This window comes from Anopheles moucheti, chromosome 2 (genome assembly GCF_943734755.1).
Source record: "Anopheles moucheti chromosome 2, idAnoMoucSN_F20_07, whole genome shotgun sequence".
Taxonomy (NCBI): Eukaryota; Metazoa; Arthropoda; class Insecta; order Diptera; family Culicidae; genus Anopheles; species Anopheles moucheti.
The window spans coordinates 55,267,714-55,295,168 of NC_069140.1; the positions used below are offsets into that span (position 1 = coordinate 55,267,714).

General features: G+C 43.4%; 2 protein-coding genes across 4 annotated transcripts; both read right to left on the minus strand.

Moving 5' to 3' along the window:
• Positions 1 to 422: 422 nt before the first annotated feature.
• LOC128309909 (retinol dehydrogenase 5) lies at positions 423 to 25,890 on the minus strand. Of its 3 annotated transcripts, none has more exons than XM_053046412.1 (5): positions 25,793 to 25,890; positions 24,508 to 24,720; positions 2,085 to 2,328; positions 1,085 to 1,652; positions 423 to 1,014 (listed from the first exon to the last, which is right to left on the minus strand). In XM_053046412.1, exons 3-5 carry the CDS (start codon positions 2,256 to 2,258, stop codon positions 797 to 799), a joined length of 960 nt encoding a protein of 319 aa, XP_052902372.1. In that variant the 5' UTR covers positions 2,259 to 2,328; positions 24,508 to 24,720; positions 25,793 to 25,890; the 3' UTR covers positions 423 to 796. The 3 variants fall into 3 exon arrangements, with proteins under 3 accessions (XP_052902372.1, XP_052902381.1, XP_052902390.1); XM_053046421.1 differs by having other exon boundaries at positions 25,819 to 25,885; XM_053046430.1 differs by having other exon boundaries at positions 25,797 to 25,824.
• On the minus strand, positions 6,517 to 7,935 carry LOC128309900 (probable galactose-1-phosphate uridylyltransferase). Its single transcript, XM_053046401.1, has 3 exons — positions 7,689 to 7,935; positions 7,160 to 7,594; positions 6,517 to 7,089 (listed from the first exon to the last, which is right to left on the minus strand). The coding sequence occupies exons 1-3, from the start codon at positions 7,872 to 7,874 to the stop codon at positions 6,655 to 6,657; spliced, it is 1,056 nt and encodes a 351-aa protein (XP_052902361.1). The 5' UTR covers positions 7,875 to 7,935; the 3' UTR covers positions 6,517 to 6,654.
• Positions 25,891 to 27,455: the final 1,565 nt, after the last annotated feature.

Consider the following 27,455-nt stretch of genomic DNA (forward strand, 5'->3'; position numbering starts at 1 on the left):
TGTGGTAATTATACATATATTAGACATAACATTTGAAATGGAAATTTATGGATGACATTAATATAGAGCCAAACTAAATAAAAATTTAGTAGCAACTCGTCAGATAAAAGTACGCATTAATTATATGCGGTAGCTTCAATTGTTCCTTCAAAAGTGTGTCACGACTGACAAACTATGAACCGACAGTACTGATCAGTCGGGTGCTGCTTTTTTTCTTCGTTTGAACGGCCAGAACATATCGACTCATCTTTACCACGTGGCCGGATGGTCAGTCCTTCTGACGGGGGAACGATTCAAATGGGATTGTGTCTCGGTCTTGTCGTTTGAAATCGTCACCGCACAATAATCTTACGATTCTTTTCTCAATGTTCTCATTAAAATCTCACCTTAAAGTTGAATTACTTATAAGCGCAGTTTTTTTCATTACCAATGAACGAAATAAGATATGTTATTTATTTCTGTACTTTACACTAAAACAATCATATCATTTGCTTAAAATAAACAAACTTTACACAGGGAATGGAAAAAAATATCGCATTTGTCCACGGTTCGCGGAGGAAGCAAACCGTCCCAACATTATTTCGCCGTCTCCGTAGCACTGTAATCCAACGATATGTTGAAGTTGTGTGGGAACGACCATAGCAACTGGTCGGTGCGAACAATGACCCGCTCCTACTGCAACACTTAGCAAAACAAAAATTAGACAAACGAATAGGCACAAAGAAGTTCTGAAATCTGTCGTCCACTGTTGCCGGAAGCTGTCTAACAACCGTAGCGCTACCGGTGCGCTGGGCTTTCAGACACTCTGTATGGGTTTCGAGTCCGCACGGCTGGCGGAAATCTTCAACGATGACCGGCAGGGCAACCTCATCTGGAACTTGCTATTTGGCACCGAAAGGCAATAGGTCTCACTGGGGCGGGTGTCGTACAGGGCCCGCTCGATTACACCCAGCGCCGAGCTCGTGAGCACGTCCGCACTGTACTGCGTCGGTACACCTTCCTCGTCCGAGATGGCTATTGGAGACGAAGGAAACATGATAGTTAGCTGTAGAATTCACTCCCTCCATTCACAGTTGAAGCTTACTGTACGGAACCGGAGCCTTAAACAACGACTCCGCCGGAACACCCCGCGAGTCCAGCGTCACCACGTTGACTCCATACGGCTTAAGCTCTTTGCGTAGCGCGTCAGCACATCCCTGGACCGCATTACGTGTGGCCATAAACACGGTCAACCCATCGTCATCGTTCCCGGAACCAAGTAGAATCAACCGACCACGTGTGGGTCGCAGCAAACCGATAAAAGCACGTGCCGTCCGCAGACATCCCATGACGTTGTTCTTAAACATGTTTTCCCACTGCAGCGAGTCCTGCGAATCGATACGGCCACGGTACACCGAACCAGCCGTATTGATGACGGCCAGTATTCCACGTTCGCCCGCATTCAGATGGGCACCCATCGATTCAGCCGCCTCGCGCAACACGTCTTCGCGCGTGACATCAATCTTCATCGGCACGACCGAACCACTGACCGGCGTGTCCGAGTTTTCGCGCATCTTCATCCAACCGCGCAGCAGTTTTGCTGGCAGGGACTCTACCGGGTCCTTCATACCGGCGAACACGCGATGTCCTTTGCTGGCGAAGAATGTGCAGATCTGCAAAGAAATGTACACATAATTAGTGATTAGGTGTGGAAGCTTAAATGGAGTTGGTTGGAGCTGGTAGTTCACTTAGTGGAAAGTAAATGTCCAAGCTATTCGATTACTACAAGGCGACAGTAAAGCTCCAACGAAATGTACTATTTGTTCAATATACCGTAACAGAATTAGAAAATAAATCTATTCAAAATGAAGCCAAAGATAAAGCGGACAATGTGTATTCCGCTTGGGAGCCTTCGGACAATTCCTACGCTTTGATAAACACGATACGAACAACAGCCAAGTGAAGTCAACATTTGATGCAAAGTGATAAAAGTAGTTATCACCCATAGCGGTAGGCAGAGAAAGTAACGATACGTTTCTTCGATAGCTACGAAACAAACTCTTTGCATCTTTGCTCAGTGCAGACTTGAAGGACGTCTTGCTTACCTGCAGTCCTAGGGCGGTGTCCGCACAGGTGATCAGTATCGAGCCTTTCTGCGTTCCGGTCGCATCATCTCTTGTTCCGCGCACCTTGCATAGCAGATACAGTAGCAATGCGCCTGCTATCGAAAACAACGCTATCAGCTGGATCGTCAGTACCAGAGCCGTTTGGACTTCCATCTTGAGCTTCCAACGTACGACTCCGTGCGAGTTTCTTCCGTTTTATCGCTGGAGATGCTCACGATCAAATCTGGAAAATAAAGCATAAACAAACATTTTGTGAAAATTTAGCACTTTTTACTAGTTGATGTTAATACGCCAGGCAGTATAACATCACACACCGCTGATGAATGTGCACGATGGATTGTACTGCAAGGCATGGTTTCATAATTGATCCATTCGTTGAGGCCACCAGCACTCCAAAACGGCGCGCAGCAGAAGGCGAAATTATTGGACTGTTTTATTTTCTTTTAATCGCCACAAGCTTTATGATCGGCATGGAATATATTTCCATTTTGTTTTCCACTCTTTGGCACTCGCACTCGCGAGTGGCCCCTCGTGGACTTATCGAGTGTTTAAAAGCAGAGGCGGAATAGAAAGCGAAAGTCGTGTGCATATACAGGTGCGAACTCGTTCGTAACAAACGTTGAAGATGCATCGCAAACCAATCACTTGTGTAATCTCATTTTTTGGGCCCGTTGCTTCGAACTGTCTTATTTGCGTCTTATCACAGCCCAGCTTCATTGTGTCTTTAGTTCCGTCTTTGCATTGCATTCGATGCGAACGGACGAAAACAGTAGAGAAAAATCATTGCTTCAAATCGGGCAACAGTAAAGCTATTAATGAACCCTCGTTGTGATGATCATCTTCTCTGTGTTTGTATCGAACCAATCGATGGCAACATCTCACGCAAATGCACCTAATGTGGCCAGTGGTGTTTGGAGTGCTTTGAATATCTAATTATTTGCTACACTGCTTGTGCAACTCACATTACCGATCCCGCTCGCTGTTGGTTCAACTTTCGTCTCGTTCGATTTTGAGTTTCTGCTGCCGCGGCTTATTGCATAACGGAAAACAAACATACTGTCATTACTATTCCACACAGTCGTATATATTAAACGTTTTTTTATTATTATCTTAACTATACACACAAAATAAACACTATCTTTTATGGTTGAAACGTTCAAAATATAACGGGCGGAATATTTTCCAACAGTGGAACATAAACGAAGAGCATTTGTAATGAAGTTGTTTCAACGCAGTCTGCTTCGGGTGATTTATTGCACGGTGTGATACGCCATTTCCAGAAATGTCGTGTATTATTCAGGGTATCTTCACGTAACGACTTCACGTGATGTATTTTTCAACAGTGAATTGATTAGTATAAAAATCATATTTATAACGCGAACTGAACATTTATAAAGAAATACAATATTTCTATCTCAATTTTTTGCTTATTGCGAGAAGAATAAGACATTGATACCCGTTTCCTGATGAGATGTCCAAGACAATCTGGTGACATAGACTAAAAAAAAATCTATTTTATTAAAAAAAAAACACACACACGCGTTACATAGAACGCATTCGAATGAAACTGATCGCGATCAGAATATTCCATCAATACAATGGATCATTAGCTGATTCCGTTTGCGGCAAACTGACACTAATGTCAGGAACTGCCTTTTCAAGCGTGGCCAACCGAACCCCCAAACCAGTCTGGTGACTCCCCATCCAGAACATCTCACCCTCAACACAACGCTCGACAGTTGTTTGTGAGTTAATCCGAATCACATTTGATATTCGTCGTCGCTGTCGTTTCCTTGTCCTCGATAGTTTTTTTTATTATTACTCTTAGTCCCCTGAGCATTTGAGAAGCGTTTGTCGAGTCGATAATATGAAATCATCCACAGCGACTGTCAAGGTCACGAACGGTACGCGCAGGTGTGGCTTCCCACCGGAGCTTCAATGCTCGCCATTGTGTTGTGGCCCACCGGAAGATGAATGTGTATTAGCATTTCCAGATGGGAATCAACAATTTCAAGCGTTAAAGCAGCTTACCCAAGCACTCTGATATCACGTGGAACGTTTTAATTTGCAAGTGCAACGATTTGTTCGTAACCAATCTCGCATATTCTATTCGAAAGGAAAGGGCAATGTAAATTCCAACGTAAACTCTGTAATTGCAACGTTATTGGAGTTTGTTGGGCATAATGGTTTGATGTATAAATGATTTGACGACATGAGTAGTGGAAATGCATCGTCAACCCCTGTACGCCATCTGGCGCAAACAAGGCGTAACAGGCGAAAAGATCCTTGGGAATTAGGAGACAGGGCAAGGGATAATACTAGAATAGGACAGCTAGTGGTGCACGTTTGCACCAGGATATAAAAGCGTTGGCGAGCTTAATCTCGCTCTCTGCTCCTGCCAACGTCCAGCGCGTCGCTACGATCGAATATACTACGCACCGCGTGTGCCCGCCGAAAACGAAGTAAAATTTAGCAATAAACGAGTAAATCATCATACGGAAGCTAAACCCCTTTGACCTCAGTACAGACAGCAAAAAAACATTCACGATTAATAAAATTGTCGTTTACTTAGTTTCGTCGGTATCTTCCTGAAATAGAAATAAATGTTTAGACGAGATACAAACGACAATTCGCCAGGGTGTGCACGTACGATCCTCCAGTAATAACCCAGTTCCCGAACACATCCCACCGATAGCAGCACTCGGTCTCGGTCTCGGTCTCGGCATTCCGTTTATTCCCCTTACAACTGCGCAATGTTTACAATGCTGATCACGCAGGTGACCGAGGCTGTTTCGCTTCATTGTGGCAAACCTCCTATGCTACAGCCCCAGTTAAACGCAACTAGGCATTCCATCATTAGCCTTTATACCGCGTACCGAGGTTGTGTTCGAACACGAACAAATATGCAGTTATACAAAGTTCATTCGGCCACAGGCACGCAGGCGGATGATGGTACTTAATACTTGACCAACTAGCACAGGCCACGGACATGGAGTTTATCGCTTACGAACTAACGGATCGGCACTGCTAACCTCTTATGGAACTGTTCCAGCTCTTGACCATCACACAACTAACCGAATCATGGCATAGACGAAATAACCCACAATTTGGAAGCAGTCAAACATCGGAAACTGAAGACGCAATGAAGCCTCACATTGCTCAAACGGATTGTTCAACTCGGAAGCTGAATAGTGCTGGAATACCTTAGTGCGCGTGCTTGAACTAAAAGACGAGTAAGCGAACGCTCGAGAATGGCTCCATATGGGTCACCGTAGTGGTCACACCTCACCTCGCGTCGTAGATCGCATATTTTGCTGACGCAAACATGTGTGCTCAGTCCAAGGGTGTGGCACGCGGCGTCACAACGCAGGCTACCGGTGTGACTTTTTGCCAAACAATCTTACCCCTTCCTACTGCCGCGATGGTTCCACATCCATTGCTCAGCAAATATGGCACTCGTATGGGTGCGATCATCTGTCGATCAATACACCTCGGCCTTTGCGGATCTTACAGACATCTGCGTCGTTGAAGGAATGTGATAAATTGCTTTGCACAATGATGTCAAATGGATGGGACCGACGATCGCAAAAGCGGCAAAGTGAAGGGACTGATTTGCAGCTTCATTGGAAGATCGTAATTTATACAGCAATCAAGACTCGAAGGAAAAGCATAACCAATAGCCGTGGTTTATAGACAACCTATACATTTAAACATCGCCAACGTTACAGCTACACCTCTGTAATCAACGCACGGTATCAATTGACTTTTCGACAACATTTATGGTTCTTTAAGAATTCATCACATTTCTATTGGTATATCCCCCAATTCACGGTTAATGGTTTTATAAATAATTTTTAACCATTTTATGGTCCGTCTACCTTCGTCCCATCCATTGATCAAGTCCTTGTTAAAAAGTGCTCATTTGAAGCATAAATTGCTAACGAACTGAACAGTACTGCGTCCTACCCAACCCTTGTTATGGGAGATACGCTTGCATGAGTTGTTCCCTTTCAAGGTTTGGCTTTTGGGCATTTCTTCGCCCATCTACCCGGTTCATCGATGTGTTAAAGCACGCTCGAATTATGTCCTTGGAATGATCGCTGCCATGTGACGAAGTTTAAATAGGTCTTCTGTCACTCAAGAACAATGTACACGAGCGATGTTCAATAAAAACAAACGATTTATATGCACTGGTAGGGGAAGCAAGCGCTATTCGGTTCATAATATAGAAAGATAACGTACACTGATTATCCCACATCGTAGAAACGACGTGAAATTTGCGCAGCTGCATTTAATCTCCAGGAATTCTTTAACCACGAAATCAAACTCACAGTAATTCGATATAAATTTCATAATACTATACGTGTAAATAAATTAATAATTCTACACTCGGCATTCATCAAGGATCGAAAGGTATTTTATTTATGAGCACTGTAATATACGTACACCCACCGACACTCTCACCTAAGCCCTTATCTAAGCTATAAGTCCAATAGAAAAATAGACATGACCGTGGCACGATTAGATAGCTCACCAATCGGTACCCGATTCAAAGCTGATCGCTGTAGTGTCGTTTGCCGGAGAGTCCGCGAAGCCTATCGGCAGCCTGTTCAGCGGTCAAATCACGCTGCGATTGACAGAGCAACTCGAAGCCCACCATAAACTTTCGCACCGTGGCCGATCGAAGCAAAGGTGGAAGGTAAATTGCATGGAGTGTCCAATGTTGGTCACTTGTTGCACTACTCGCTAGCTCTGCCGTGGGTGCTCCATGCCAACCCATGCTGTACGGAAACGAACACTTGAAGAGATTGTCATATTTGATGGTCAGTTCCTTGATCACGATCGCTAGACTGTTGATCTGCGACACTGTTAGATCTGAGATACGCTTGTTACGGTTCCGTGAAATCAGCATTGTCTCAAATGGCCATACTGCCCAGAACGGAACCACCACGAGCCAGTCCGGATTTTCGATGACAACACGCTCCTGAAAAGCGCCAGAAAATTTACAATTACGATAACACCTTTAAAGGCAGCATTCGAATGCGTTCATTTACCCGTTTTACTAATTCCTGCTTCACGTAGTCATCTAGCAAAGGCGTTCCGTGCTTGGCGTAGTATTGCCGCAGCATATCATCTTTAATCTTCGGTTCATTCGGTAAGAACGAGCAAGCCCATATCTGGCAGTGCGGGTGCGGGTTCGAACATCCCATCGTGGCGCCCTTGTTTTCGAAAATCTGCACCCAGCAGTAACGCTGCGCTAGTGTCCGATATTCCGCGATCCAAGCATCAATAATATTACGAATCTCCTTGGGCGTCATCAGCGGGAGTGTTTTGTTCGACTTCGGATGGAAGCACATCACCCTGCAGGTACCCTGTGCCGGTGCTATCTGGAACAGTGGATCATCACTCGCCGGTGGTTCCGGCACCTGCTCCAACAGGGCCGGAAAATCGTTCGTAAACACGAACGTCGAGGCGTAAATGGGATTTTTCTTGCACAACAAATCAATATCAGTATCAGTATCGATCGTACGACGAGAAGGCTCAAGGGCCGTCAGTCAATGTGACCTTGAGATGCACACTTACGACTCCATTGGGACGGGTCGCCCCCGGACAAAGTGGATTTGCTGGGTCGAACTCGGGCAGATCATCGGACTGCGGTTGTTCCTCCTGCCCGGACCAGGGCCGTTTCATGCGATGTGGACTCACCAGTACCCACTGACCGTTCAGTGGATTGTAACGCCGGTGTTGATGATCCGTAGGATCGAACATTTCACTGCAAAACTAAGCGATGAACTAACAGCCAGCGATAATGGAGTATTGATTGAGGGCATAATATTGGCCAATGTGAACTAAACTAGCTCCAACATCCCGCAAAACAGATAAGCGTTGACATTTTGATAAGCTGCGATGTAAACAACAGCTGGTGGGGTCTATTACGAACTGATTGTAGAACAATTTTGATCGTACGTATTATATGATCGTTTGAAAACTTGTTCACGCACCCTTTTAAATAACTGTTTTTGCATTTGTTTTATATAAACACACTTTCCAATGAATGATTTCAAATAAAATTTTAGGTTGGCTTCTTGTTTTGACGCTGTTGAATTCATTCTAATCACAATCAAAAGTCCGTTTCGTTCAGTTCAGAATAGCCACCAGCGTTAGCAATAGTTAAGCTGCATGTACACTACTGCAGCCAAGGGAATGGTCACGATTGTTTTAAACATTAATATTAGCTAAATTACTCTAACAAACCGCCATATTTACTACTATCTAGACACAACTATCGCAAAGTAGACATTTTGTTTAAAAAAAAAACGGTTCGAGGAACACACGTTTGCCCTCTAATTAGTATTGCCGCTCATGATCACCAGATAGCACCTTTTCAACCAGAAATGTTCAACTATTTGCTCCGATACCGTTCTTCCGCTGCGGAAAGGAAACAGTTTTCTACACCATATACCGCTAGCTCAGGTGAGGAATAGTTGATGAACGTTGCCTAACTGGTCATCACACAGCTGGGCGCACTGAAAGCAAGTCGGAGATAAAATGCTGCCGGTTGCAGCGAACCTTAACAAAACAAGCCACGCACGCTCAGCACAGATAGGCAGGTTTGGCGGAAATTAGGCAGCTTCGCTTGTGATGTAATAAATTTCTTCCATTGCCTGCACACTCCCTGACTGTGTGACGCTATTTCGGTATCGTTCGATGGTTCAGCTTCTTGGCGGTTTCTTTCACCCTCTCCGAAGAGGATCAGCTGCAAAAGGTTACCTTCAGCAAGCAAGTCAACGACACCGGGTGTGAGAATGAAATTTCCCGGTCGCGAAATATCCGGTAATGAGCAGGCTAGATTAAAGATTTCCACAGTCTGTTAATTGATTTTTAAGCATGATGAAACTTACACATTCACGTGTGGAAAGGAAGGGAGTGCAAGGGAAGAGAGTGACCTGTACACCAAATGGCGATAATAATGTAGAGAATTTCCTTCCTTTGCACTCGCATCAGGGATCAGACAAACAAAACAGAATTTCACAAAGTCCTCACTGACTCACCACGTTTGGTGGTGTAATAGAGGCACGCGAGTCAGCAAAACAAAACGCACGAAGGGTGCACAATAGTAACCGCGGCTAATGCTAATCGTAAATCGCCCTGCCGGTGCATTCCGATGCATTAGCGCAATATGCAGCGTTCTCCTCGCACAAAGTGCTGCAGGGACAATAGCGAGCAAAGTGCTGTGCACGGTTTCGGCCAAGAGTCACCGAGCCCGAGGCCTTTGCGCGCGTACTGCAAGAAAGCTTTCATTTTTATTCACTTTTTACGGTTGCGATCATGTCCATTGCTGTGTGTAACGAGGTTCATGTACGAGTTATCCGTTCATACACGACGTAGCAAATCGATTGATCTATTTCGGAGCTACGTGTTATCACATAACATTTTTTGCCGGTTTTCTTTTCGAGTTCGCTCTGATCGTGTGGGCAGCAAAACAATCACGAAAAAAAAAGCACAAAAATGGCAAACAATTGGTAACACTACCCCAATGCTTGCAATTGATGTTTTCGGTGTCGTAAGCAGCCCACAGGTGGAAACTCGATAGGTCATCGTCACTTTGGACAGCGCTTTGAATGTGCTTCGGTAGTCGCGATGCCACCGCACGGTCCGGTTGTGCAATGTGCGGCATAAAAGTGGTCGCGAGAAAGCGTCCGACGTTGCTTATGTTGATGGAAGGGATGTAACAATACACGTTCGTTGGCTTCGTCCACGCGCGGTGCAAAGATCGATAGCCGCGATTGTCATGCGTAAGCCGCAGATGATAGGTTTGCTAGGTCCCGTAGCGATAATAATGAAAACTCTCGATGAAGCCACTAGGGGTGAGCCTAGTTTAATTTTCACCGCTCGGTAAACGACATTAACAAAACAATTCACGCGACAGCAACTGTGCGGATCTTCTGACGCGATCGAACGGAAAATTATTCGATGCACATATGATGGTGCGATTTCTCTTTCCGACTTGGTGGCTAGTGGTTGATGCGTTGCGAGCCGAAGGCCAAAGGAAAAACCACCCAACCATCTTCACGGCATTCACGGTACACCCGCTCGTCGTCGTCCTGAGTGGTGAGTGAATTTAATTAGTGTTATTAAATTCAGTGAAACTGTAATATTTGTGCAAACGGTTTTCCTGCCGGCGGAAGCCAGTCGGCATCAGGCGAACGGACAACATTGGAAGGAGTGTGGCATGTTTTTTTTTTGTTATTGTTTACCACTTCTGCTCTTGCCACTTTCGCAACCATCGGGCAGCACGTACGCACCACGCTCCGCGTACGCGAGTGTGTAAGAGGGTGACTTTTCCTGTGGCAAATCTTAAAGCACCCACCGGAGCTTGTTTATGGCGCGTCCATCGAATCTCCGGCGATCGATAAATGATCCTCTTCATCATCCACCACCAATCCATTCCGCACGGACAGCAGCGTAATTGCACTGCCAAACGTGTGCAGGGTGACGAGGCGGGAGATTACCTTCCGGTTACGTAAATATGATCATCATTTTCTTTTCAGCTAAGTTCGCCACCGTTCGCCACTGCTAGTAGCCCTACGGAGCGACGTATGTTTATTACCGCCGTGAAACTATTTTTCCAGCTCCATTTTTCCGATCGGTTTTCGATTTTCTTTCTGCCCGAGGCTCATCTGGGTAATATGAATGTGTTCACGGTTGTCCGAACTTGTCGGTGGCCGGAAACTGGTGAAAAAGTGAAAGGTTTACATGCCAGCAAAACAACAATGGTTGGCTAATCAAGATCTGATCTGGTCGTGGATAGAGTTCGGCCATTTTGGCGGTTAAGAGATTTCCTTCCTTTCGTGGATCTGTCAACGTGGAACGCCGCGAAACATCTTCTAAAACCGCATTCCAGCGAGTTGTTTCCCATGAGAACGTGTTCATCATGGGAGGAAGGTGCTTTGTCACGCATCGAGCTAACTAACCGCTGGAGACCGCTAGTCCCATCGTGGACACGCTTATGCAGAACGTTCTCGTCTACGCTGTTGGGACTGATAATAGTTGCCTTTGTCGCACCGAACTTGCCCGACCAGTCTTGCTGATTGCAAAAAAAAAACATCCAAACATAAAGCAAAAGCAGCAACTGCCACGCTCACAACCAGTCCTTCCGCCAAGGATATTCTGGCAAAGGCCACTACGTAAGGCCATCGAAGGAAGCGCGCAGTAATTTAATACGACTGGACACAACTAGTCGGCATTCTTGACACGTCTTAGCGAAGGCCATCCGTATGCGATGGCCTTTCGGGGAGCCAGTTCCTTCTTCAGCGTTTGCCAAGCGAACGTGAACCAAACAACGACGCGGAGGGGACAATCCGGTCAAAAGCGAAAGTCCCGCTCGTTCGAAACGAACGTTCTCCGTACGATTAAGCAGTACCACACGTGTTGACAATATTAAGAGTAATATTTGGTAGTACTATCACCGATTCGGGCATGCCTTTTGAGGGACCGAAATAAACAACGTCGGACTTCGGACGATACAAAGAGCAGCCGGTTTCGTCTAGGTGCCTGTGTCGTGCTGCACTTCTCCCTGGTGACAATCAATACATTCAAACGAGGTTGCTGCCTCATGTAAAAACAACATTACACAACTGAACGTGCCTTTGCACCGTCCTCCTGATCACCTTGTTCCGATTTGTGCAGAAGGTAAGGCGGAAGATTCTACCAGCAGATTTGAACGCCGATGTTACTTACGAGCTTACTAAGCACCTCGAACTTGAGTGAGCGCTGCTCGGACCCATCCACTTGCCATTCAGACTGTGAACGTTTCTGAATGTGCTAACGAAGTACGATGCACCTTGCCGGTGCCTTCAACCCTCCTCAAACGCATCGTAAAGGTATCCTAACAATAGTCCACCGTTTGGAGTGTCGTGCAACAAAGCAATTAGTTGAAGCTGACTTCAAGGCACACGGCCATTATGACCATTATTTGAAGCACAGCTTAATAATTCCCTAATCCGAAGATCACGAAATTGGACCAGTTTGCGTCTCACACGTTCGGGTGACTTTGTTCGCAGGTGGGGGCTGTATGTGAACTGCTCTATTGACATAACCTAGAATGACGTGGCCAGCATCGTGCGATGTTTATCAATACATTATGCAATAGCGTTGTACAGTGAGTAAGGTAGGAGAACCCGATTAATATTTGGAGATCCAAGTTAGTCCCGTTTGCAACAATAGTCACACAAACTTGACAATCTCAAACAAATAAAAGATAACAACTGAAAGGATTATTGTAATTAATCAATTCCTTGCGATAAAAAGTGTGTAAGAATCATCTACTAATGGTGCGAGAAATAATCTATATAATTCTGCCCATAGATATTAACATGAAAAATACAACTATCAAGCGTTTAAATGACCTGTTGAAAGGTACAACTGCTACCAGTTTCTTAGCGCGAACTTTAAAGCATCTTAAGATAGCTTCCATTACAACGCTACTTTCATATCTCGATCGCCAATCGATCGCCACTTTCTAGGTAGGAAAGTATGGAGTTACATTAGTTTTACAAGCAATCGCCATTCTACTTCCCTGCTTCCTTCCCTAACGTACTCTAAATATGGCTTAGCATCGTGTTCTGCAGTTGTTTTCTGCGCAGCTTAGCATGGCGATCGAAAAGCACGCGACAGTAAAAAAAAAAACACCTTCTGTTTAGTACACCAGCAAGCTCAACAATGATCGAATTGAGATCTAGATACCACTGGTACATAGATACACAGTCTGCAGGAACGCGTTGCAGTTTTCCGCCGCCCGTGAACGTGCAACCGGTGCAGCCCGGCTACTGCGGTTAGAAAAGTACCTCTCTCTGTAGGGCCCCTTTTCGATCGCAATTAGTGTATGACCAAAGGAACCGAACCCACCAAGACCAAGCCCTTCAATGGGCTGGTTCGGAGGAAGCGGAAGAAGGTACATGATTTATGATTATGGTTTTACAATCCGCAGACCGAAGTCTAAAACGGAGCTGGATGCATGCCATTTCGTAGGTTGCACCGCGGGAAGATGATCGGTTTTCAATCACGCATAAGAACATGAAGCTATGTCCGTGAAGTAGGTTAGGTTAGGTGGTTTTAGAGCTATTTTTTTTCGCTTTGTGCCGCTTTATGTTAATGCGCACGCAGTAAAAGATACGGCAGAGAAAATTGGAACACTCACTCACAATCCAATTAGCAAGGGTTGGGTTCGAATTTGAAATTGAAACGAATGAAAAAAAAAAATACTGTCGGACATAAATTACTGCCTTCTGCAAAGCGATCGATACGATAGTAGCGGTGTAGTTGTTTTTTCAAAAAACACGTCTGAGCTCATTTGTGACACACATCAGGGATGGAAACATGCATTCCATTCCCCAACGCGGGAGACAGACCCTCGCAACTGATAAGCACCACAGCAGCACCGCATCATGTTCACGTGTTTCAATCGATTGTTGTGCGGCACCGTGCATATGAAATAGGTGAAAATACCTTCTCTTCATTTGTGGGTGAATTAAAAGTGACTGGGTGTACCAGCCCAAATCGATATCACAAGCTGTTTCCTGAACCGGTTCCAACCCGATGAAAGTGGATGCCTCGTACAGTACAATGCCGTTAATCGATTGCCGTGACGATCGTGATGTTTATCGCATGATTTTCACGATTGTTTCGACTACGATTATGGTTTATTTGTTGGAAGTGACCGAGTGTGGATAATTGGTTTGTCGCTAAAACTGGAGCAAATAGATGTGGGTTGTACGAGAAATTTTGTGTAACGTAGATTATAAAGAACCGCTCTCTTTTCTGCCGAAATCAATGGATTATCGTGACAGTCAGGAGGAACCGAATAAGTCATACTAATTAACCTAAAAGTGCACGATTAACCATCATGTTTACATACTGTTGGCAACCACCCTGTGTTGTAACGCTGTAACTCTCAATGACAGTTACACATTATCATTGTAGTAGTAAGAACGCAGCACAAGTCAGGATTAGGAACCAGGTGTTCAGAGAGCGTTGACCGACCGGACGGATAAGAGTGTTTTAATTTGTTATTTTATAATTGTGTTTTATGTTAATAATAAAGTAATAACCAAAGAACACAAAACATACTTTCATCTTTATATTTCTAAAAGACCTATCCGTGTATGCAATGAACGTAGCTGAATGTTCCTCCGATGCGATGCGATAATAATGTAAATAAACTTACATATAAACTTGAGTTCACTTAGGTCGAGTTGAAAAATTTGCTATCAAACATTTCGTTAACTATTGTGATGAATTAGTTCTGGAGTTCCAATCAACTAATTTATTCAATACCATGTACTTGAGGTAAGCTGCTTTGTGAGAATTGTATAAGTATAACAAGGGAAGTAAGTTAAAATATAATATACACTAAGACCTGCTATTATTCTAATTATACAAATTAGAATAGCTTGATATATAGTCATTTTCCGAGTTACGCGGCACTCGACTTACGCGAATCCCAAAATATTGACAGTTTGTGAAATTTTGTATGTGAAATTGAATTTTTTTATTGTCAAATTTCAAATTTTCCAAATAAAAGCGTTACATTTTTATATTGTCGTTTGGACATTTTGGAATATATTTAACCTAATTGTCGAAATTAACGTAAAAATATCAATTATGAATGCGCTTTGTACCGTGAAAAGAAGAAATCGATCTCTGAATACTAAATATAAACGATATTTTAAAGAAAATTCAAGTTACGCAAGTTAACCATCATATGTGTGAGTCCGCATCACGCAGATCTTTTTATCTCATTAGTATCTATCACCCATACATATATAAGTTTAGATTATAGTTAGGCTAGGTACTGATAGTATAATAAATCAGAGGGTAGTCATAATATTGTACTCGATGTGTCTACATCTACTTCGTTCTATCCGAAATATATTAACTCGCGAATTGCTTTGGCTCGCATTATTCGCTCAGGAATAGACTCTACTCATACTACTCGTTTGTTGTTTGTCATGCTAATCTGGGCCTGAGTTAGATTCTTGACTTCTTCACACACCTTACTGAGTATTGAGTATTCAGTTAGAGTGACCACACCACACATCGTTAGACAGGCATATGTTAATTGACAAACATTATAATACAACATGACTCGAAGAAGTATGTTTCAGAAAAGTTTATTCGAAGTCGTACAACCATGAAGTCGTTAGCTCAGGTTATTAATAGTTTCGAATAAGATCATAGTTAAATATAAAAAATAAAGAATTAACCGGATAGTGGAGAGTACATCAGGCATAACATCAACTATTTAATATTCAAAACCGCTGCGTTTAAAATTATGCGGTATTTTTATGTCTTTAATTTCGGTTTATTTTATTTCTGAAATGATCGACATGCAAATTGTGTGGATATGGAAAGCAATATTACTGGAACAAAGTAATACAAGCAAATAAAATAGCTGGCAAAAGTAGCTAACCTTGATGGTGATATTTGAAATGAACGCATCATGACCACGCTATAGATCGCGTCATCTTTCCCGACAATGACCCTCCCAGTAGAAGAGTAGAGAAATTTGGTCTTCAAACATGTGTTTACCGTTGCTCGCATCACTTTTCCATTCAGACAGCCTCCCATAAACGAAAATAAGCCTCCCAACCAATTGACAACCCATTCGCGTGTAGCGGTACACACCCCGACCGAAGAAGGCGCATCTTCACCCATCAGATCACGTCTCATTTGTTTACACTAAGTGCCCCGGCGCGGGCAGAAGGTTCATTGTCCAGTCAGTTCACATCTTTTCCTCGCGCTCCAACCACCTTCAGATTGTGTACGAAATGGTGCCCGGAGTTGAAACGCGATTTAACGCGAAGTTTAATACATGAAGTTGCCGGTAGGCTCTCTCGAATTCGGCACACCGAAAGGAACGTGAAAACGTCGTCGCACAGAACAGGTTCAGCGCACAAAACGAGGACACCGAAGGCGGCATTTCGATGACCACGATCGGGCACCTTCGACAACTTTCACAAAACAAACCCCCCTCTACAGCCGATTGGGATTGTTTTGCTGCGGACTAGGAGGGGGGCTCGTGTTTTACATAAACACACGCAGGGGTTGATTTTTGGGGGCAATGGCGCATACCTTCTACATGCAGGATGTATCGCTATATGCTGACCTTGCACTGGCTGCTTCAGACACTAGCAAGTGCCGACGCTTGGGCACAGTTTTACCACGAAAGATCTCATTTCGAGCGGTACCATTTATGTAGTGGGTAATTTTAAGGCATACATCATTCGTGACGTGCAGAGTACCCCCCAACACTGGGTGTGAGAATTTCGACAATAGCCACCTTTGAATTACACCAGTTTTTTGGTCGCCAAGTTGCTGAATAACTGCTAGAACTTCTAGCCATAGTTGAGGGGATTTTTGGATGGACAACTTTTAGTACGAACAAAAAAAATAACTGCTCGGAAAGGAAATAGCGAATGGCGTTTAGTGGTATTTAATTGCACTGGCGAACGGGTTGTCTTGCGGTTCGCGTGTCCCAATACTATCCAATTCAATCCAATTCACCTGACGTGGGGCTTGACTCACTGTCGTCGTCGCCCGATCCTCGGTCCACTTACCCCACGGCAATGCAATCACGGTGCAATTAATGCCCGCACTTCGCTCCTCCGCACGGCTCCAATCAAAAGATTCGACCATATTCGAGCGAAAAAGCGGGATGGCAGTAGATACAAACGCCCAAGAAACAGTTACAAACCTTAGCGAGCTGGTGACCACAGAGCGCAATTGAAGCCATGGGACACTGCGGAACGGACACCCGATGGACGTTTCGCATCACTGAGTTTGAAGTAAATTGTTCCTTGGTAGGTGTACCCTTCTTTCCCGCACGACCAGGGCGTTCCATCTCCTCACACGGTGATGTCACATGACAGTTCGTGTGGGAAAAGCGGATCCCAGCAAATGGCTCAGAAATAGGCAACGATGTGACACAATTGTGCAAGAGTGTGATCAAACAGGGCTGAAGCCGATTTAAAGCGACGAAACAGTTTTTGTTCGTGCCCAATCCCATTTGACAAGAATTGTGAGCTTTTGCTCAATAATATAATCTAAACACAGTGCTTAAAGCTATAAGAACTAGCTCTACCGTAAGGAAGCGTTGTAAATAAGAAATTAAAGGGCATCAATGTACAGAAATCAGTCAAGTACCGTATCATCTCTTACAGAGGCTGGTTATGGTTATAGGTTTTTTTTCCCTAATTGAAGAACTAGACATTGTAGAGAACTCTCTGGAATATTGTTGTTTAATATAGTACGAAAGCTAACAATTGAACACATATTTTATTACGTCCGTCATCAGGAGATTGAAAGCCTTACAACAGATAACGAGAACAATAAGCTAATCGAATGGTAGAACTATAAGAAAAGACATCCTTTACAATAACCATTAAACTCTTATATCAAACGGACTACATGAGCTTAGAGCGCTTTGACACATTGACGCAATGTCTGTTACTCGTCAAATCATTGTGTAGAATAAATACTTAGACCCTTACATAACATATTAGAAGTATAAATAATTAGTACATTACTACTATTGTTGATAAATCAACGGTCAATTCAACTGACAGCTGCCCAAGTCGACCAAACTGAGGATTCGACGACAGATGGCGCTAGGAGAGATCGCGATCGGTACGATAACGAGGATTCCCGATTCCAAGGGGGAATGACCGAGTGGCCTTGATGGAAAGGACTCGACCGGCAACCGGCACTCTACCCAAGGAACCCGAGAAGTCGACGTGATTTTTTACGCGCCGCTCAAATAAACTTGGATTGTTAAAATACGCGATTGTCTCACTTTAATATATATCGGGTGACAAGAGTCGGTTGCCCCCGTGGCAACAACTATACTATACTATACATTATAACATTACTACTTCGATAAGTTAATAAACTTATTCTTATTCTTTATCGGCACATAAACCTCAAGAAGTCTAGACCTGACATTTCTGGCCTTCTTTGATTTTATTTGCCCTTAGCACTTCAATACATGGCAAGGCACTGCCATTGCCACTTCACTGACTAGCAACTTAAAGTTTAAAAGTGTGATTAGTATTATAACAAAATCATTGATTACTTCGAAAATATTCCTCATTATCTCCGCTCAAGGCTCCAAGCGACGAGTAATGCATCTGCATAGACAATCGGCAAGTCTTCCGCGTCTGTATCGAAACGCCGGAAGCATAAACCCTTTGGCCATATTTACAAGACAAAAGCCCTTCGCCTTGGCAGGTGCTGCAATGGACGCGCCCTATACGGCAACTAAGTAAACGCATACATTCCTCAAGAAAAACTTCGCGATCGCGATGAGGAACGAACCAAGAGTGCGGGGTCTCTTTAGTTGGTCGTTTCGCCCCCCACCTTCACAAATAGGCTCACTTCCGCCTGCTTCCGATTTTGCGGAAAGTACAAATTACCATCACCATTTACCAGCGTTTGCTTGCGCTTTCATTCCAAAACCGCCGGTAGCACGGGGTGCCGAATGGCCGTTGTTTGCCGTTTCTTTCGACTCCGCTCCCTCGGCGTCCGGGGAGCAGACGTTTGGCAAACGTTTCGCACACGCCAAGATACCGACTACCACTTCGTGCACGAAAGCGAAAACGCTTTTACTCCGCGTTTGGGCAAACGTAAACGCGTAAAAAACAACAACCATCAACGCCTAGGCACGCGAATCGTAGTGAGCGGTGCTCTGGGTTACCGGGATGTCTAGGGGTAGTTCGTTCGACTATCGATTATTTATTAACCACACCGGAGTTAGCGGCTGTCTTGTACGTGGGTGTTGCTGTTACCGCATGCAGACGTTAATCACGTGAGAGTGTTTTCGTCGCTAAGTGGACCTACATCGAAGCCAACTCACGGTTTATTTACTTTGTACTTATACAAACAGCTTTCCAATGGATCGCAATAGACCAATTCTTTTTTTTATTGTAGGTGATAATTTAACAAAATTGTTAGCAACATTTTGAAGAGTATTTGATTTTTGTTTTGCATATCAGAAGAACACATGTGGAGCACAAGTAGTACTCTCATCATTTGCTATCGTTTTATTGAACACAAAGCAAGAGTAGTCTTCTAATTAGTCACTGTCAATAATTTCAGTTACTGTCCGTGCGTCGTTGTAATTTATCCAATCCGAAGTACGCGACGCGACGAGTCACTCTAAATTAGAGGAAACACTCTTGGGCTTACGCCATTTCCTGAACCAACAGGGCGTATCTAACGCAACGTATCGTCGCCGGCCAAAAGGAAGAACGAGGGAAAATTCCCACCCCAAAAGGTCGACGGTGAACGGTGGCGGAAGCAACGCAGATCCGCAGATCCGCCATTACGCGTGACGAGTGCCCTTGGCGTCACAGCTGCTGGTCACTAATGCAGCATACGGCATCGTTTTCACGATGCCTTTCCATTTCCCGGAGGGCTAACGAAGACGCTTGATTTGGCCGATCCGTCGTATCGTCGTATCGCAGGAATTGAGGACGATTAAATTTGTTTCAATTGTCACCGCAATTTCACGCACGTTGGGTCGCGCGAGTTGCGAAAATGATGGCCCATTAAAGGGTGTGCCAAGAAGAAGGAGCAAATCTATGGTTATACCATGAGAGACTAACGCATTGTTGGAGTTGTGCGTTGATGGAAAATTACACTGCTTGAGATATCTTTTAGAAGGCCACCTCAAAAATAAACTGTGCAGTATTTCAACTTAGTCAGCGATAATGATTCGGAATGTCAAATATATGTCAAATGTAATACTAATTTGTCTATGATTCAACATTATTCATAACAGCGGTAATCTCCAACATTGTATCATACTTTCATAGATTTTTGGAGTATATCTAGCTTAAATCAAGTCGTACATATTTAAGGTCTCAAACCCTAAATTTAAACACCGAAAAAATAAATAAATGTTGATATGAATTATACGATATCCTTGGTTTGATTTAATATTCAACTTATAACTAAAACTTTTACCAAATCAAATAAACGATTTAGTGTTATGATTAACTCGGTAAAACAGAAAAAATAACATTTCAGCTGTGTTTCGTTCTGCTTTTCATGCATCCGATACCTAATTGCATTGCATGTCTGTATTCATCTCAGTTTACCATGGGTGTGTTACACTAATTAGAGCATTTGCTACAGTCAGCATCCATCCAACGATTACCTCTCTGGTTCCCCACTCACCTCTAGCTAGGAAATTATCGAATTATTGCGATTTGCCACCTCCTATTTGGAGCTTTCTCATCTCACCGGCGCCTTATCATCTCCATCCCATCCCGGCCGTTCGGGAAGCGATGATGCATTTCTTTGCACTCGCATTGCATGTGCTTCGCTCACGGGGGCCTCTTTACGTGCCGTGTTTACCTGCACTCTTTCACTTGCTCACCGGTGCATTCAGGCGTGCAGTTTTCGGAGAAAACACTCGCCCGCAGCTCGAATGATACGCTTACTTTTCGTTTCACCCATTTTCACCACCACGAGTATGGGTTCAATATCGATCGAGACGGGTCAGCTCGCTTGCTGATTCGCTACTGCGCTAAAGATTAAAGATAAAACGAATCGTTTGCTTAACTATTCCTAGAGTACCATCGGGGGGAGTCCAGCTAGACTTTGGGTTGGTCGGAAGTGTGAACAATAATGACATTGGTGCATTTTGTATCGTTATTTTATTGCATTCGCCTCGCGATAGGAAAAGACGAATGCTTTCCCTTCACTACAGCGTAACGACGATGAAATTGATGCGATTTTGCTTTCTTACACTGGAGCTTTTTCCTGTGTTTATTGGTGTGTAATCAGAAAGGCAACATGTGCAATCGTCAATGAGTTTAGTACAAAACGTCAATTATTCAGTTAGAAACCACCGTGCGTGACATGCCAATGAGGATTTTCATTAGCGTTAAGGTTGTAATTGTTTAAAGAAGTGTTATGAAAAAGAATGAAGATCATAGCTTATACGATCAATATAAAAGGAAAAATATGAAACTATACTGAACATGTAGGTGCCACCCGATGATATATTTGGTAACAACACCGTACTCATATTTGATAGATTAGGGATTTTCCTAAGAGAGAGAATCTCCCATCATGGTTCAATGATTTAATTCCATAACAATTTGCTGAATATTTGATAGCACTACAACCTCATGGGTTCTAGACCTGCTTAATAGCATGTTCTTTAATGATTCGCTATCAAATACACTACCGGGCCAATTTTCTTATTTGATTTGATTTGAACCTTAATTTTCGTCCTATTCGCATCAATAACGATATTTTACCTCCACACCATCTTCTGGGTGTTAACAATATTCTTACTCCCCGTACAAAATCAATGTAACCATATAACGATACAGCCAGTTGATAGGCATGACAAACGGTTGTAGAGTGATATAAGGGAGATGAGGCAAAGAATATTTTTTCAGTATAGCCTCACAAACATTTAATGAATCACTAAAATTAAATCTTTAATCTACAATTTTTACATTCAACAGCCTCGTGGACACATTAAAATTTGTTAACATTGGGCATGAGTTGGACAAAATCAAATCGTCCTCGTCCTGTTGTGCCTTCTTTTTTCATTTATTGGCTTTCTTTTGCATTTTTTATTTTGATTGATTTTGTATATCGACTTCTTCTTCCTTTTTCCTTTTCCTCTTCTTCTTCTTCTTCTTCTTCTTCTTCTTCTTCTTCTTCTTCTTCTTCTTCTTCCTTTTCTTCTTATTTTTTGTTATTTTTGTATTTTTCTTCTTTTTCTTCTTATCCTTCATCTTCTTCTTCTTGATACTTTTCTGTTTTCTTATTGTTCTCCTTTGTTCTTCTTTCTTTTTCTTCAGTCTTTCTCCTTCTTTCTCCTATTCCTTCTCATCCTCCTTCCTGGAATATTCAAAATTTCACAATCACGGTAATCTATTTCACAGTCAACTGGACCGAGCTGTGTAGAGGTCCTCCAAACCGGCAATGAACAAATCAGCGAGTAAGTTACCATTACGTTAAAACTAACAACAGTGTACTGAGAACCACAACTTGTACACAAAACGCTAGCAAAGTTTGCCTTTTAGCAACTAATTAATAAATATTTGTAAAATAAATTAGTACTCTATCGATACATTTAGCAACGTAAAAAATCGCAGCAATAAAAACAAACGGCCTACTTAAAATCGTTCCACCCACATCGTCCAAATCGATCGAAACGCTTCATGCAGTCGCGCCGGCACGAGTGACGGAATATTTTATTACTCTCCACCACTGACCCCAACCAGCGCGGTTGATCAACATTTTATGTTTATGGCTGCATGCAAATTTTGCGTTCGCCCAAATGGTGTCAAAATTTCTCATTTAGGCACAGCTTCCATTATTTCACCTATCTCTCACCGCTAATTCCAGACACCGTATGCCCCTGCCGGTGCTGGATTAGCTGTGTTACGTGATCATATTTGGTCATTCGAAAATGGGCTGCTAGGGTGACATTACATTTGCATTGTTAGAGTAGGGTAAACGAAATGGAGCTTTAGCTAAACATTAACCACCTCACAAGAACTTTGAACCAATACTGTTGCTCGTGCAGTATGCATGCTTCAATGTTTGTGCAACAAGTATCAGGTATCGAGTGTTAGATAGAAGAAGGTAAAACTGCAACCAACTTTACGCTCACGTTTTTCTTTATGCTCAACTATTAGACCACTGACATGGCATGGAGGGTAAGGAAAGACAATTCCTTTTAAATTACCATGCCGCCTGATCGGCACGTTCTTCCATAATAATGTTAATGCTATGCCTAGCGAGTGCATTCACCACGCTGCGGCGTGATGGTGCATTTGTTCTTTTCCAAAAGAAACGGCCGTAGGACACGACTCTATCCACCGGAAAAAGGAAATGAGCAACACTGCCGCTTGACGCTAGAATAAATTCTACGCTTCATTAGACCCGTAATTGCTCGACTCGATTTCCCGATGGCTAGCACTTGTGAAGCAAATAGATACTATAGAGTGCATGGTTCTAAAGGAATGAAACATTCCAGTTGGGGGAAAATATATTATTCATCACAATCAATAGCGGATGAAGCGAAAAGACAAAACATTCTCTTCCTTCCCGCGACACTCTTTATTCCAACAGATTCAACCGTCCCCAAACGCACAATCATTCAATCTTCAGCATCGCGCGATGGAACACCTTCGATTCGTACAGGTGACATAAAAACTCGTTTGGCAACTTTTCCTCGCGGATGCGTCCAAACATCCAGCCACCGTTTGACATTCGTGAGCCGACCGCAACAGCTGCCAAAGGGGTTCGCCTTCGACTGTTCGTTCAGTTCCCGCAGATCCTCTCAAGCGCTCCAAACACTAACTCGATTTTCATTTCGCTCGTTTCCTCGCATCGCAGGAACGTGTGTACGATTTCTTGCCTTGTGCCCGTGGCAGCCATGTTTTCAGTTTTTGGTTGGCAAATTCCACACAACCAGCGGAGTACCCCAAAAGCGTACCCCACCCTGACACCGAGGGACCGAAGACTTCAACGGGCAGGTACGACACGAAATGTGCTGAAAACCGGCTCTGCCTGAGGCTACGGTGTCCAAATGCCTGTCAGGTTTGGTGTTCGTGCCTTTTCTCCGGCCAGATTGCCGCATGTTAGGTATTGTTTTTGGGACTTTTGAGTGTATGGTGTGAGCGTCCTGTGGAAATATCGCGCAATGCAATTACGTACGCACGTAGCATCTGGAAGCAGGTTGTAAATGTATAGCAGAACTCTGTTGTATTATATGCGACTTTATACCGTTTTTCGCTAAATATATACCACCGTTTTAGGTTCATATTTGTTTATATTAAGATTAACATTAAAGCGGTATTCTCTTTTTCTCTCTTCTTGCATTATCGACCTTCTAGGTCATGCCTGCCATTTCTGGTTTACTATACATAATTTTACCACGTAGCTGAATGCTACGGGAGATTAGTCCGCGTGGGATTTTGAACCAGTCCGGACGTGTGAAGACCGGCGCCACTACCAATACACCACCGCCTGCCGTTCTATTATAAAAGCATTATTATATTAACTTTAAAATTAACGAAGCTACCAAAAAATCTTTCATATTGATACCTACATAAACATCACATTTAACTTGATGTTAGTTGCATCAAGCGAATGTTATCGATTTCAACACTTCACCTTACAAATTCCAGAGCAATAGAGATCGATCGCGTGAGCCTGTGTCCAGCGCGTTGCAAATCATTAGTAGCGGCCATCGCCAATTAAGACAAATAGAAACCATTTTACACACGCCAATTATTTCCCATGTCATGGCTTAAAGTTTGTGCGCAATTAAAACCCCTTTTCTGGTCTTGATATCTTTATAACATACCTATTCAAAAGCTGGCTGGTTTATTCTCCGACTTTGGTGACTTTTTCTGCGATGATTAGCGATCCCAGGGCTGTTGCGACGAATTTTAACGATATTTGACGTCGAACCTAATTAAACACCACTGTCAGCATTCCGCGCAGAGCCACTTTATATGTGGTACCTTTTCCTGCTTAGGAAGTTGTACTCTTGTGTTGTATTCACCACCTTACACCACTGTAAAGGAAAGATTTGCGTTTGCAATTTTAACACCACACTGCATTTTACGCCAGCAAAGTAAAACAAACGTTAGGAGAAATCACAACACATAAACTTTGGAAATATGCTTCAGTGACATTTTAATGCTTTTTCACTTTTAGTACGGTGCACTATTTCGCGTTGTAAAAATAAGTTGATAACAGTAACACTATTTTATGGTCTTCTCTTGATTTTATGCTATACTCTTGCCCTGTGCGTATGTTATTTTTGTTTGCCATTTGGTGAAAAAACTCAACCCAACACAAATCACTGCATTCCTTCGCGCCCTGAACCCCAGATAATATCATTCCTCAAGAAACCGGCTCAGAAAGGAAAACACAGATAGAGATAGATAGAGAATGGACAGAGAGAGAAAGAGAGAGAGAGAGAGAGAGAGAGAGAGAGAGAAAGAGGGAGCATGAAATGGAGGAAATAAAATAACTCAAGTTTCACATCCATTTGCTAGTTTCATCTCACCGCAATCGAAACGGAATATTTTGCATTCTTTACGCCGTTCCGTCTGACCCTTCCGAATAAAACTTTACTCTCTATCACTGTGGCTCTTTGCCGGGTCTAGAATTCGTATGCAGTGGAACACCTAGGCTGTAAGATGCGCCGTACACGCACACCCTATGCGATCGAATTGCTCGAAAATGTTGTTTCAAACAATTCGAGGCATGGTTCACCTCCGTAAGCTTTCCGTGCGTCAATTTTTCCTAACGTATCTCAACGGCGGCATGCCTATCTCACGAGCGTTAAAATTAACCACTCAAAGGAAGGCCAACCCTTGGCCCCCACAGGAAGAGGGGAGGGCATTTATGGGTAAGATAAACATAACCATCAAACGGGGCGAGGCAGTGGTCGTGAATGCTGCAGGGGTGCAAGATGGAAAGGTATAGCCTGTTATTAGCATGAGGAGCCTGCCGCCGAGAGCGCCATGCTCGTTCGAAGCCACACAAACCCGTCCCCAAGATCGGACGAGGACACACAACACAGAGCCCACAACGTACACGCGCACGCATCACATAACAACACACATACACACACACACCAACCCGTGCACCACAAGATCTTCACCACGTTAGCTGCCAGTTTCTTTCCGCGGAAAGGGTTGGCCGGACTGGCCGAGCGATCCAAAGCGAACCTACTGTTGTGAACGCAAACGCTACACTGGATGCGTGATCGCGAGTGTGAGTCCGCGGTCGATCGGTGAGCTCATGCTTCGGCATGTTTACAGTAGTCTCCATTTTAATGCTACCCCTGTTGAAGTTGCTCCGATCGTCTGGGTTTACTGTATGAAGAATTGTCATACTTAAATCAGTGGTTAATTTCAACCTAAAGATGATACATGAATTAACACAGTAAACTGCACGCATTCGCATTATGCTGTCGCATTATTTTGAAGGTGACTGTAGACGATATATTTTCGATTGTTCGCCAAAAGTTTGTTCAATTTGGCGGCGATTGGTTTGAAATTTACGATGATGATCAGTAACACAACAGAGGATTATGTTTGAAAAGATATATTTTTGTTTGTTTCTGTGCAGGAGACAATTTACTATCATCAATTATCAATCCCTTGGATGTTGCAGTAAACTCGGTGAAGTAAACATGTAAAATCTGATATTTATCCAAACTAATGCATCAAGGTAAACAGCGGAGCTTTTGGAATGATTCCAAATGCTATGCACGGATAATGCAAAGCTTTGATTGAAAAACAGTGAATTTTGAGACAGACAACACAACAAACACCGGTCACCGGTTTCTGTGTCAAGCATAAACAGTGCGTAACAAAGCGTGCGAGATCGCAACGAATTTGCAGCACAATTCATTCCACCCCCTTGTCAATAATCATACCGATCGAACTCGATCAGTAATAACTGATCAACGAAACAAAACAAAAATGTTACAAACGAAACTAAAACCGTCGGTGAAATGGAAATGGAATGGAGGAATGTCTATTTTCAGCTGTAGCGGTTGTTACTTCTACGGCAGCGCTACCATCGATTAGCGACTGTCCTCCATCTCCCGCCAGCTGCTTTCATTGGCATCAATGCTTCAAATTTAGGTGAACAGTGGCAACCATCAACGTATCTCTTCCCTTTTGGTCAGAAACACTGAACGAACAGTTGAAACGAAGGCTCCGCACACTCAAGGAACAGGTTCCCTGATAGTGTCCATTAGCGGACAAAGGTACATTAAAACTATTCACCGTACCACCAAACATGCGGTCTGTTCGGTCTATGAAGCCAGACCTACTGCGGGCATCGTCTGAACATGGAGTCATTTGCTTCATCCCGGGGAATCTGTTACCCCATTCCAGCGGCGTATGGGGAACCGTCTGGATGTAGGTTACGAGAAAACATCCATCCGTGCAGAATCGGCCGTAATGAGTTTTCGTGAATCTGGTCCCTTTTGTGGCGAAATAGCTGTGATAATTACGACCCGTTGATTTTACCAAAGATTATCCGCATTCTTGTAGCTATTCTTCTTGCCCGTGTCTACGCTGTGTGGTGTTTTTAGAAGCGACGCTTCATTCAACGGAAACAAACCGAAGAACTGCCATTGATAATCGACCATCACACGACTAGTGTACAAGAGATAACGCTGTCTCCGTTTATTCTGAAATCTTTTTTCTGCGTTGGAAAGTTATCAACGATTGAATAACGGAGTATAGGGGTAAATGTTCTTTAGTTTTTAATCTCGTTTCATTG